This window comes from Parasteatoda tepidariorum, chromosome 9 (genome assembly GCF_982258835.1).
Source record: "Parasteatoda tepidariorum strain Cologne lab strain chromosome 9, Ptep-v5.0, whole genome shotgun sequence".
Taxonomy (NCBI): domain Eukaryota; kingdom Metazoa; phylum Arthropoda; class Arachnida; order Araneae; family Theridiidae; genus Parasteatoda; species Parasteatoda tepidariorum.
The window spans coordinates 20368691-20382425 of record NC_141763.1 but is presented as its reverse complement, the minus strand read 5'-3'; the positions used below and the strand labels follow the sequence as shown (position 1 = coordinate 20382425).

The 13735-nt window shown below is 26.2% G+C and overlaps 1 protein-coding gene across 2 annotated transcripts in view; it reads right to left on the bottom strand.

Annotated features, from left to right (window-relative positions):
• The window catches only part of LOC110282721 (semaphorin-2A), a 557110-nt gene that overhangs the window by 166539 nt on the left and 376836 nt on the right, over nt 1-13735 (bottom strand). For both annotated transcript variants that reach the window (XM_043041274.3, XM_043041275.3), the window contains exon 3: nt 9269-9320. In XM_043041274.3, the coding sequence (XP_042897208.2) occupies nt 9269-9320 (52 nt within the window). The remainder of the gene's footprint in view (nt 1-9268; nt 9321-13735) is intronic.

Genomic DNA, 13735 nt, shown 5'->3' with positions numbered 1-13735 from the left:
GCGCGTAATGTTTGAGTCAGAAAGATAAAGAGTTAACGAATCCACAAACGTTAAAACTAAAGAGTCTAAAACTTTATGTTTGACTAAAAAAAAAGGAAAATTAATGTCTATACCAGGTTTATTAACACAAAAGTTTTAATAGTGTAGACAGAATGAAAAGAAATCATTAATTTAAAAAAAACGAGGTTAGCATAAGTATATGTTTTCACAATGTATATAAAAAATCTTTTAGGAAAACAACATAAAAAAAAAACATTGTTTCAACTATAATCCTTTCGATTCTTAAACAAAAGACAAGTTCCGGATTTAAGAAGGGACATAAAAATCCGGCCAAAGACCAGGAGCAAAAAGTTTTCCTAACAATCACGCTCACTAATTACAACTTCATTCTTAAGGTAGGAGTCCCTTTTAATGCTTCTTTCTCTTACGAATCATCACCATTAAAAAAACTTTTTTTTTCCGGGAAAGAAAAAAAAATTCCAGGACAGAAAAAAAACAGGAAAAGATGGTCTCCATAGCAACGAATCCCGAAGTAAAGGATTTCTCAAGAAAACAAACTCAACGGGAGAGGTTTATTTTTGGGAAGAGAAGAAATTCAGGTTTGCAGCGGAAGTTGAGTGAAGAAGCTCTTTTTCTTTTGTACCTCCAAACAGTAAAGTACCTCAAGAAGTGAATAAAGAAAGATTTCTCTCTCGAGTACTTTGTGGACATTTCGAAGAGGAAATGTCATTTTTAGGTACTTGTGTCTTCAGGGTTATTTATTTTAAGAAACCTATTTGATGACTCTAAAGCTAAGAAGTATCACTTTTATGAGTGCTTACTCAGCTATATCGTGTTCTGGTATTGTGTAGTAAAAAAATAATATGTACAGTAAGCAAAATAAAAAAAGGAAAAAACTGGACAGTTCTTGATCGGATCTAACGGTCGAGTTTTTACGTACCAAAATATAGTGCTGATGATTTGATGAATTGACTATAAATATTCTAATTAGGTACATTGTGCAGACCATATTTTAAGTTACAAAATCAGCCACAAAAACGTACTTTCGCTGAATATTTGATTCTTGACCAGACAATTCAAAATATGGTAGGTAACTTCGATCTGAAACGTATGATTACGAAGAGAGGTTTTAGAAAGTTTAGTCCTCTTAATGTTAGTTTCCTTTTTGTATATTTCACTGCACCTCCGCATTCGCTAACTTTTTTGAGATTGAAAAAAGTTTTGCCCACTTTTTTAGAAGACTCATTTATTTATCCAAAAATGATTCAACTTAAATTTTTTTTAAGATTAACAACTATTTTTAGAAATTTAATTTGATAAAAAAATATTGAAACGTTAGATGCACGACTTTTGATATAATCAATATCAAACTATGCAATTTAAATGATGAAAGATTCAGAATTGAAATGATAGATATTGAATAATTAAGAAATTTAATTAAAAAAAAGGCTTTTTTTAAAAAAAATTTTATTCTGAAAATGTGCCAGGCTGATTACGCTATAATTTCCCATTTTGTTTTTAAAAATACATAATTTAAAATTATACAAACAATTGTATCTTTAAAATTCAAAAATATTTCTTAAGATTGCATCTTAGTTAATTAAAATTCAATTATTAGCTGAAAAGTTATTTATGTGCTTGCATTTTTAATTTGCGCCCAATACATTAAAAAAATAAATCTACCAATCTGCAATGTCGAGTTTGCGTTAGTGGTCGATTTAGAATCCCTGAATTAGAGGAGTAATTATTATAATTAATTATAAATATTTATATATAATAAATTATAATTATTTATATATAATAAATTATAATTATTTACAATTATAATTAAATCCCACTATATATGATCCCCATGTCCATTGACTCAGGTTCAAATTTTGTCATAGTTCAAATTTTGTCACGTATAAGGTTTTGTAAATAAACAAGTTTTATAAATGGACATACTTGTGGCGATTTCTAAAATATAAACATTTTTACATTTGATTTAAATCCACTTATTCAGCTTTTAGGTTTCAATCTAACTCTTAGCATTTTCAGCTGAACATATTCATTTTAAGCTGTTTTCGCTATGAATATAACCTTTATTTTGATGGATTTTTTAAAAATTTTCTTAATGCATCGATTTTTTTCCCTTTTAGCTACCACTGAGCCAAAATTTACCCAATTCCGAAACAGCCCACTTGCGTCAGTTTTTCAAATTTAACACTTGTAGCAATATCTTGCGTAGATACATCTTTTAGATTATTTTGGTCGTCAACGTCGCACTAGAACTATACAAATGAGCTCTTGGAGACGGTCTGGGATTCAGTTTTAACGAGGACAATACTTGCGCATGCGCACACAAAATTACCACAGTCAGCAGGTGGCTAGAGTAATCAATTGTACTTCGCACCATGCTTCCCAACAGCCCAACCATGCCTTTTTCCGGCTCCAAAACTACCGTACTCATTACATTAGAGTGGATTTTAAATTACTAAGACACGGTTGAAGAAATTAAAGATTTCATTTTATTTTATTTTATAACCGTCGTTGAAAAGCCGATCCAATTTTTGTGTTTACAACTACTAATGTTAAACTCCGTAGCCTTGTAATTTTGAACCCAATCCAGAAGACAAGGGAGCTCCAGGATCAAGTATTGGGATAAATTTTGCCTTCGTGGAGGTTTTTTTTATGGAACTAACCCGTATTTGTGTTACATGAGAGAGAAAAACCTTCCACGGTTAGCCTGATGGCAAGGGGACTCTAACCCATGATGCGTCTACCATAGAGGATATTTCACGTCAGCACAATGGTCAATGCAAGCCGGATGCTGATTCGTATCGCCCAGCAGCCTTCGTTGGTATTCGAACCCGATTCACCTCATTGGGGGGCGAATGCTCTATCCCCTGAGCCATCGTGGCTCAAATTTATCATTTCTAATAATGTTAGCACCCAAATTTCAGCATAAGGAATTATACTCCGAGCTAAGCTATGGTGGACTCTACCAACCATACTAATGAATATCTTCGCCATTAATAAGTAGGTAATCATTAGGATAAAAATATTCAAGGTTAAAAGATTTTTTTAATATAATATTTGCATTTTTTCGATACAATATTTATTTAGTTTGATAAATATTTTATTTGCGCGCATTTAACACAATAAACAAGTACCTATTGTCTAATTTATTTCAGAGACTGTTATAAATAGTTTAAACCCGTTTAGTTCTTATTCTTTAATCCATAAAAACAAACATAAAAACTAATCTATAAATAAAAAATAATGAAAAATAACGTCTTGTTGACGTTTCGTACATTCAGCGAATGTCGATTATCTAATAACGTTACAAATAATCTTTGAAACAACACAGCCTACGGTTTAAGACTAGACTTAACATTTATTCAATTTATGCGCTCAATAAAAGTCTGAGACTACCACAACAGCAAAACTATGCATCCAGTAATATATAAACCAGCTTTGAGAACAACCAGATGCCCAACACTAAGAGGGAAAAAAACTTGTCCATAAGAAAAGTAGTTTGACACTGAAATCGTGTGCAAAAATAATAGAAATGGGCAGTAAAATAAGAATATATAGCCCTAAACTACGTGCGAAAGAAAACGGCAAGCGAAGGCAGGGATATATGGTTTAACATGTCTCGTACCATTTGTCTTTTCTTTAAAGATCCCCAGAAAAAGAGAAAATTCTTGACATACGCATCCATCATTGTCTTTTAATGCGCCTTTTCTCTCTCTCTATCTATGTATATAGTTTTTCTTTTTTTTCCCTTTAGTTCCCTTAAATTCCTCCGTTCGAGAACTGAAACTTACGCTTTTTGACTTTCGAGAGGTTGTGGCTAAAAATAGAAGGCAAAGCTGGAAAGAATGCTATTGCTATTTCGTTATGCAACGAAGTTTCTCTAAAATGAATATTCTTGAAAAGAATATCATTGAAGTCCAAAAGGTAGCGTTAGAAATTTTTTTTTTAAATATTTTAAAATCTGCAGAATCTAATATCCTGAAGATAATCAGCAGACTAAAGCTAAACGATTTTTATTGGTTTGGAGATTTAACTACGAAAGTTGAAAAGCATTGATGTTTAAACACTTTTGATAAGTGAAATACCAATAGGAAACTAATTTGTTAAATTATTTATAAGAAATGTTTTCTACTTTACACTAAGAAATTCGATGAAAATGCGTATCTTTTAGCCGTAGTACAATGTCGTAAGTTTAGATCGTACCTCATGTTAGAATGATAACGTTCGTATTTTTTCACCTGGTTTTTTATAACAGATATTTCGGAAGTAACATGATAATTTAAAAACAAATGCAATTCTGTAACAGATACAAAATAACTGTTACAAATAATTCGAATGGGATCTCTATGCAAGAATGGGGACATTTCTCTCCTTTTACCAAGAATATTTTAGATAGATTTTTCAACTAAAATCTTAATTTACTAAAAACATGATTTAGTTAGATCGTATCTCTATGCAAAAGTGTTCTCGTTCGTATTTTTTCACCTGTTTTTTTTTGTAACAGATATTTCGGAAATAACACGTTAATTTCAAAATAAATACAATTCTGTAACAGATACACAATAACTGTAACAAATAGTTCGAATGGAATCTCTATGCGAGAATGTGTATGTATGTTTTTCTACTTTTACCAAGAATATTTTAAATAGATTTTTGGACTAACATGCTAATTTCCTAAACACATAATTCAATTACAAATACAAAATAACAGTTACAAAAAAAAGTACTCGATAGTTCTCCTGTAGAACGGATTTCCATGCAAGAGTAAAATCCTTTTTTTTTACTATTTATTTCACGATTTTAGAAAGTAACATGTAATTTAGAGAGTAACAAGTACATTTCTGTAACAGGCATATGCAAAATAACTAGAACAGAAAATGCTCCATCACTTTCTTTTTTGTAATTATTTAATTAAATTGATGATTTTTCTAAAAAATGACACAATATTCAGTTTTATTTACCGAACACTGGTTTCTGTCTGCAACTTTGACAGGTCGTTTAGTAATTGTCGATTATCAGATCCTTGTATACAAGCAAATATTAGTAATATCGGACTGAAACGTTTTTTATGTTAGGTCTTTAACGCATAACAGGTATTGATTTTTAACTGGTCTAATAAAGTCAAGTCTATACCAAAACAGCGATGTAGCATATATATAATCAATGTTAGCATATATATAATCAATGTAGCATATATATAATCAATGCAAAACAGCATATATATAATCAATGTTAGTTCAAAGTATAACTAAATACTTTTATTTTGAACTAAAGTAATGGCGAATTAAATAAATCAAACAATTATAACTCCGCCCACAAATAAACTGCTAAAGAAGTACTTTGATTACCAGTTTTATCTTTTTACCCTGATTGATACAGTTTTATGCTGGCACGTATTTGTGACAGTCGGCCCGAAAGGGTTAAATGTTAGCTTTATGCAATATCTTGGAATAGTTAAAAAAATTTATAAACTGTTTTATACAACTTCAAGTGATAGTTTCATTTTAAATTTATAGTTATGTAGTGGAGCAATCTATACTATAGACCTGAGTTTAGAACAAAAAAGTAAAAAAAAAAGTGTATTTTGACTATTAATCCTGATTTTCTCTAATAATTCAAAAAGAAAAATAATATGAAAAAATGAATTCATGTCTATCAAAATAATGATAGAAAACTTTTCTAAAAAACCAACAAAATACACAGAATTCCTTAAAAAAATAAATTTCGAATATTAACCTTACATAAAATAATTTCGACAATTTCAGAAACAGAGATAGTTGCCCGGGACTACGAGTAAATGTCATTCAACTATTTTTTTTCCCCAAGGAATATTTTTTTGCCGAAGTGATAAGGAAAGAGTGATGCTTGCGGGGATATTCGAATTTTTCGGGAGGACAGATAAAAATTGCTACCCACTTTCCATATTTGGAGTCAAAGGATGAATTATCAAGATAAAATAGAACAAAATCAGGCGGTATCCTGCGGGCGCCATTTTGATAAATGAAATAGGCAGAAATCTTGGTGGTCGAGATTTATAGAAGATAGATAGAAGAAAAATATACTTTTATGCATGGGAGTTGATAACGATAACATAAAACAGTATTTTTTGAAGAGAAAATAATTTTTATATTTTTACTTTTCTAACTTCGTCTGATTTATTTGAAGTAAATTTAATTGAATTGGTTTAGACGAAAAAATTTTAGTTTAAAACAATCTATGCTAGTACGAAATAAAATATAAAAATAAGATCACTATAATGCGCCATTGGGACAATAATATTGTACGCAATGCTGTATTTCCATCTCTTTTTCATTTTCATCTCTGATTTATTTAAAATAAAAAAAAGATTAGATTAAAAAAATATAAGAAAATTTATAATAGTAATATAGTAAGCAATGCAGGAAAATAAAATGTGTGTGATTTACCTAATTTATTCTGAATTAATAAAAATAAAGTAAAATGAACTGTTTTAGTTATTTAAAAAATAAAAAAATTTCAATAAAATTTCATGAATTAGCATGTTTAATATAGTACTATTATAGTTCAAACGTAGTAATATAATTAATAATTTTTCATATTCATCTCTGATTTATTTAACATAAAAAAAGATTCGATTAAAAAAAGATAAGAAAATTTATAATAGTAATATAGTTAGCAATGCAGGAAAATAAAATGTGTGTGATTTACCTAATTTATTCTGAATTAATAAAAATAAAGTAAATTAAATTGTTTTAGTTATTTAAAAAATAAAAAAATTTCAATAAAATTTCATGAATTAGCATGTTCAATATACTACTATTATAGTTCAAGCGTAGTAATATAATTAATGATTTTTTTAAATATTTTTTTAACATAACTTTATTTGACCTATGTAAAGATAAATATATCAAAATCCTGTTGACTTAAAAAATAAAATATTTAAATAAAATATATTTCAAAAAAATATATGTCAGCAATATTTTACATATATTTAGCACTGAGAAAAAGTAAAGTCTATTATTCTTATGATTAAAAAAAGATCATTCGATTAATATCAAACTATAGATATAATTACTCAAATTTAGCACGATTCTGTTAACATTAAAAATGCATATTTAAATTCCAAATGAAAACAAATAGCAAAGTTTACCTACCAGATGAATTCCCAAAATTAAAATATAATTGTTGGAATAAAATTTACATAAACATAAATATCCTTAAGTTCAGAATAATTTTGACAACTTTCCGCATATATTTCTCCCCAAAAAACTTTTTCTAAGGAATCCCTGCGCGTCGCGAAAGATCGAAGTCGCCGATACGATGACGATGAAAGATGACTATTTGTTTTCCGATGTATCGATTTATCGAAGAGCAATACGTATAAGCGTAGCGAAGCCGAAGTGAAGAGAGCAAAGTTACCCGAAATGCAAGCGGCGACGCACAAAAGAATGAGTAGGAATAGAACGTAAAAAAAAAAGAAAAAGAATAAAAAATCTTTTTTTGTAGTAGAAGAAAAAAATTAACTAAAGGAAAATAAATCTATTTGTTATTTCCACAATTGAAGAAAAGGGGAAAGAAATGCTTTTTTGAAGAAGCAGGTTGTAGCGAAAGTTCAAAAAAGCGAAAGAGAAGAAGGCTTAGGACATTCTTTTGTTAGGAAACGAGTGCTGGCTTTTTATACCAACTTTCACTGTCGTTGCATATTTTACCTTTTTCTTCAAAACTCCTTTCTTCAAAAACTTAATTTTGCTTTTGAAGGATATTCTTATTTTTCACTAAGATTCTTTATTTGATAAATATTATTTAATTTCACTTAAATAACAGAATTTCAAAATACGTATAATTCTAGTAATTTAACTGAAACAAAATTTTGATAATTGCTCTCCTTAGAATAGAGCTTAAGAAACTGAAATATTCTTTTCGGCACAATATGATTTAATTCAACAGATGTTTTATTTTTTACATAGAATAGTGACTAAGTTATATTTTGTTCTTACAAACTTGCATCATGTGATAGAAGTTTTGATAGTGATTGCCGTTATGTATACATAGAATAGTGTCTAAGTTACATTTTGTTCATATAAACTTGGATCATATGATAAAAGTTTTGATAATGATTGCCATTTTGTTTACATAGAATAGTGTCTAAGTTATAGTTTGTTAATACAAACTTGGATCATGTGATAAAAGTTTTGCCCACTTGTCTGGTATACAGAATTTAGACTATCTACGCATAATATGCCAGACCTTTGTCTAACCTAAATCTTTAAATATGATTTAATTCAACAGATGTTTTTTTTTTACATAGAATAGTGACTAACTTATATTTTGTTCATACAAACTTGCATCATGTGATAAAAGTTTTGATAGTGATTGCCGTTATGTTTACATAGAATAGTGTCTAAGTTACATTTTGTTCATACAAACTTGGATCATATGATAAAAGTTTTGATAATGATTGCCGTTTTGTTTACATAGAATAGTGTCTAAGTTATATTTTGTTCATACAAATCTGGATCATGTGATAAAAGCTTTGACCACTTGTCTGGTATATACTGCTCTACAGAATTTAGACTACCTACGCAGAATATGCCAGACCTTTGTCTAACCTAAATCTCTTTAACAAAGGATTTCGTCTTATCTGTAATTTTTCTGGCAGGATTTTGTCTCATATATGAATTTCCTCACTGAATTTTTTTAATCTATAGTTTTTAACACCGAATTTCGTCTAGCCTATATTTTTAAAAAAGCGTTTTTTCTTGGCGTTATTTAATACACAGAGAATTTAGTCTAAACTCTTTTTTTTCCATGACTAAATTTTTATAATATATATATTTCCACTTAATTTGCTTTCTTCTATATTTTTATACACACAATTTTGGCCTATATATTTTTTCTAAGTAGAATTTCGTCTGATCTATATTTTTTTTTTGCCTTACATAACTTCCGTTTAATTTTTTAGATGATCGATTTAGTTAATATAATGTGTAGATTATATATAGTAGCTTGTCAAAACGCTATCTTTTTTTCAGATGTTAATCGGAACGAAAGTTTGGCTACTTCAGATTTTGTTCAATTGATATTTTGTTTACGTTAGATTCTGTCAAAACACGCCAAGTTCCGATGCCAAATCGACTTGAGATAATTTAAAAAGATAGAGAAAGCTACGTAAATTAGATATTTTTTTACAACACTAGTTTTATTAACTATTTCTGAAATAGAAAAGTAAAGCATAAATCAAATAATTAAAGAATGAGTAAATAACACTTACCTCGCATCGTGTTCTGTTGATGTTTGCCAAATTTAGTCGAAAAATTTTATCCCTAAAAAACAAAAACATTTGTTTAAAAATTAACAAAGAAAACAAATCAAAATGAAAAGAATTTAACGACAATAAATAAAATGTCTCGTTCAAACAAATCATTATTTAATTCTTTGTATAATTAATTTTTATAAAAAAATATAAATTTTTTCATAAAATTTAATTAAATTACGAAAAAAAAAATAATTAAAATATTAGATTTAAAATACATAATTTTTTTACAAAAAATATATTTTATGATGATTAATTAAAAAAGTGATATTTATATATTTGGTTACTTTAAATGCATAATTTAATAACAGACAGCTCTCTGGAAACTTAAATATTTATAATATTTATTTCTTTTACATTTCCGTTTAGTGATTAATATGGAAAAAAAAATGATTGTTTAAAAATCCAAAATAACTTTATGAACAAAAAAAATTTAAAGTAAATATGATCAGCAAATATAAAATGGCAAAACATAAGGCACGGAAAAAATTAAATTGTGTTTAAAACTGTTTTTATGTGTTTATTATTTTTTTTAAATAATTCAAGTAATAAAATTCCACAAAACATATAGATCGTTTTAAACCGACTTTTAATTAAAAAAAAATAGTAACATCAATTTATGTGGAATAAATATTTATTCAAAACTAAATAACATATTCTTTAAAATGTTAATTTTCTAAATAAAGTTTGAAAAATGTTTTTTTTTAAATATAATTTTTGTTAAAACTCTTGAAAATTGTATAAAATAAACATTTTGATAAGGAAAAACATTTAAAATACAACGAAAAAAATATCAATGTTGAATTGAATTAGAGTTTCGAGTAATTACAACGGGGAAATCTCATGCATAATTGAAACAAAATTATTTAAATTGAGAAATGATATACAATAATATAAATTTCTCATATAAAATGCAGACAAATGTTTAGAATTATTTATTTATATTCTTAAGAGAAACGGAAAAGACTTTCTGAATAATTTAAAAGGTTAGCTACGAATGCATAAGCTGAGGATTCAATGTAAATGTTTATTTCTTACATTACGTACAAAAACAATAATAAATTCAGCTTTCCGTGTTAATCAAATTAACAATGAATAAGTAACTTCTATTTTTTTAACAATTATACGTTTCTTAGTTTATGAATATGATAATTGTTAAGTAATTGGTATGCCACAAATTGTTCAGGTGCTTATTTTTCTTTAATTGAAACACAATTAAATTCATACCATAAAAGTTTTCATTCAGAGAGCATAAAACATTCTTGTCTCTTTGGAGACAAATTTGTAAAGAATTATCTATATTTTCAAGAAGTTTTTCGAAATTTGTGAACAAATGAAAGCAGTTTATTAATTAAATATTCAGGTGCATTAAAAACAGAAAATAAAAATATATTTATTATGTAAATAAAATTTCATTATTTGGCGACAGTACACAATTAAACGGCTATGTGTAGAGCTGCTAGACAAAACATATCTCATGCAGGCAAAAACAGTTATGTATGTCTCTTATGGTATGGTTTTTTTTTCTTGATTTAATTATTATTTAGAATATTTATTCTAACATTATTCTAAATATTAATTTATACGAGCTGACCTTTTTGGTCTGAATATAATTTAGAATATTTAATTTAACAATATTTTAAGTAATATCTCTAAATTGGTCTAATAATGTTCTTAAAAAATATTTGGTACAGAACGGTTTTTCTTTGAATGGATATTAGATAAAAGATTTGTTCTAAATATTATTTTGTAGGCACTATACAATTCAGAATATACATTTTATATTCTAAGTAGAAATAAATCCAATATTATTTTTAAAAAAATTTTCTGACCAAAACGGCTTTTTTTTTATTATTACTATTTAGAATATTATACATTATACTATTATTAGAGATTTATATAGAATATTATAAATTATACTATTTAGAATATTTATTCTAACATTAATCTAAATAATATTGTGCAAAAATTTTTTTTTGGTTTGGGAATAATCGAGAATATTTAATTTAACAATAATTTAAGTAATATCTCTAAATTACTCTAATAATATTTAAAAAAATATTTGGTACAGAACTGTTCTTCTAAATGGATATTAGATAAAAGATTTGTCCTAAATATTATTTTGTAGACACAATATAAATCAGAATATATATTTTATATTCTAAGTATAAAATAATCTAATATTATTCTAAAAAAAAAATTCGGTGCAAAACGGGTGTTATTTTATAATTTTTTTGCTATTTCGAATATTTATATACAGTATATTTATTCTAACATTAATCTAAATAATATTATGTACTAAAAGAATTTTTTGGTTTGAGTATAATTGAAAATATTTAATTTAACAATATTTTAAGTAATATCTCTAAATTACTCTAATAATATTCTTAAAAATATTTGGCACAGAACGGATTTTTTAAATGGATATTAGATAAAAAGTTTGCTCTAAATATTATTTTGTATGCACTATACAATTCAGAATATATATTTTATATTTTAAGTATAAAATAATCTAATATTATTCCAAAAAATATTCGGTCAAAAACTGCTTTTTCATATAAATGGATACTATTTAGAATATTTATTTCAATAATATTCTAAGTAATATGCATCAATTTTGATAATGATCTAAATATACATAAATTTCTATTATAATAGTATTCTAAATTATCTCTAGAGGTTTTAAATGCATAAATGTCACGTTTAATTACTCTATTATATAGATATTTTTAAAAATAAATACAATCTAAAATTTTTTATGGTTTTCAAAAATTAATAAATTCTGAAACACGCTAATATAAATGAAATTGGAATAAAAAAAGAAATATTTGTGATAAATTTTTTGGCATAATGCTCTCAAACACTTTTATAAATTAAAAAAAAAATTATAATTAAATAATTAAATAAAAATAATTTCGAAACAGTTATAAAGAGGCTCGTTTGTATAAGAAATTAAAACAAAAGACTTAATTAGTCTTAATTTAATCAAAAGCAATTATTTTACCGTTCTATAAAACTCCACTAGTCTCCAAAAACACACATTCCCTTTTAAAATTTAATAGAAATAGAATAAAAAAACATTTCTTTTAAAACAGAATTCAGAGACACAAGTTCCCCGACCCATTAGCATCAGGGAATATCTTTTCTGAGGGTAAAAATGAGAAAATAAAATGACCTTATTCTTTTAAAAAAACATTTTACCTCAACGAAATAAAGAGAGTTTCTTAAATAAGAACGAAAAATTAATTATCCCTCGCCAACTGAAAAATATAGCCGCTTTTACAATTTAAACAACGCCAACATGGGATGTTACAGGTGAAGTGAAAGAGTGAATTGAAGTTTTATTTTAATTACAACGAAACCCTCACCGGTTACGTTTCCTTCTTCATTTCAACTCAAATTTCTTCTCTTTTTTATTTCTTTTAAAGAACTCAACTTAAAATTATACTTGAAAAGATCAGAGTATGTAAAGAAGACTAATTTAGTTTTTCATTTCCTTTTTTTTTTTGTTAACCCGTTGCTCCTTTACAAATGTAAAATGAAATAAAATTTTAAGCGACGTTATGTTTTTTCTTTAAAGCTTCTCTGAATTATAAATTTTCAAGACTCGCTACAAAAAGTCTACTTAATTAGATGCTTGATTTTTTTTCAAATAATTTGATTTTGTCATTATTGTATTGATAATATCTAAAAATTAAGATAGTACAGTTATTTTTTAAAAAATTCTTTTTTGTCCTTTAATGTTTTTTTGGTGTTCATGCAACATATCGCATTTATATAACATAAATTTTGTTAAAAAGTTTTTCAAATATTCTAACAAAAAAATACTTTCTTATTTAAAAAAAATTATTTTGTTATTGCATTGAAAATTATCTAGAATTAGGATAAAGTAGCATATTTTTTAAATTGCTCTTTTATTCTTTAAAGTTTTTCGATGCATTAAAATATTTGAAATTTTTCCATTGCATTAATAACGAAAAATAATTTTTTTTGTTGTCAAGATGCGCTAGAAAAACTCGAAAGAAACTATTGATTATTTTTTTATCAAGCCATCTTATTGATAATAAACAAGAATAAAGATATTGCAGCATTTATATCCTGACAATCTCTTTTTATTTCTTTCAAATTTTATGATCCATTCAAATATTTGACATTTTTCCATCGTATTCTTAGTTAATAAGATAAATTTTAATAAGATGCGTTATAAAAAAAACTTAAGTTTTTTATTCGAGAACTTATTTTACCATCGTAATGATAATAAATAAAAATTAAGATATTTTAGCATTTTTTTTAAAAATGAAAACTGATACTTCAACGATCTCATACTTCATATCGTAATTAGAAACTGTTACATAATATATGCTCGTAAGAAACTCAACTTTTATACTCTTTATAAATGTCAAGGAAAAAGATCTAAAATTAATT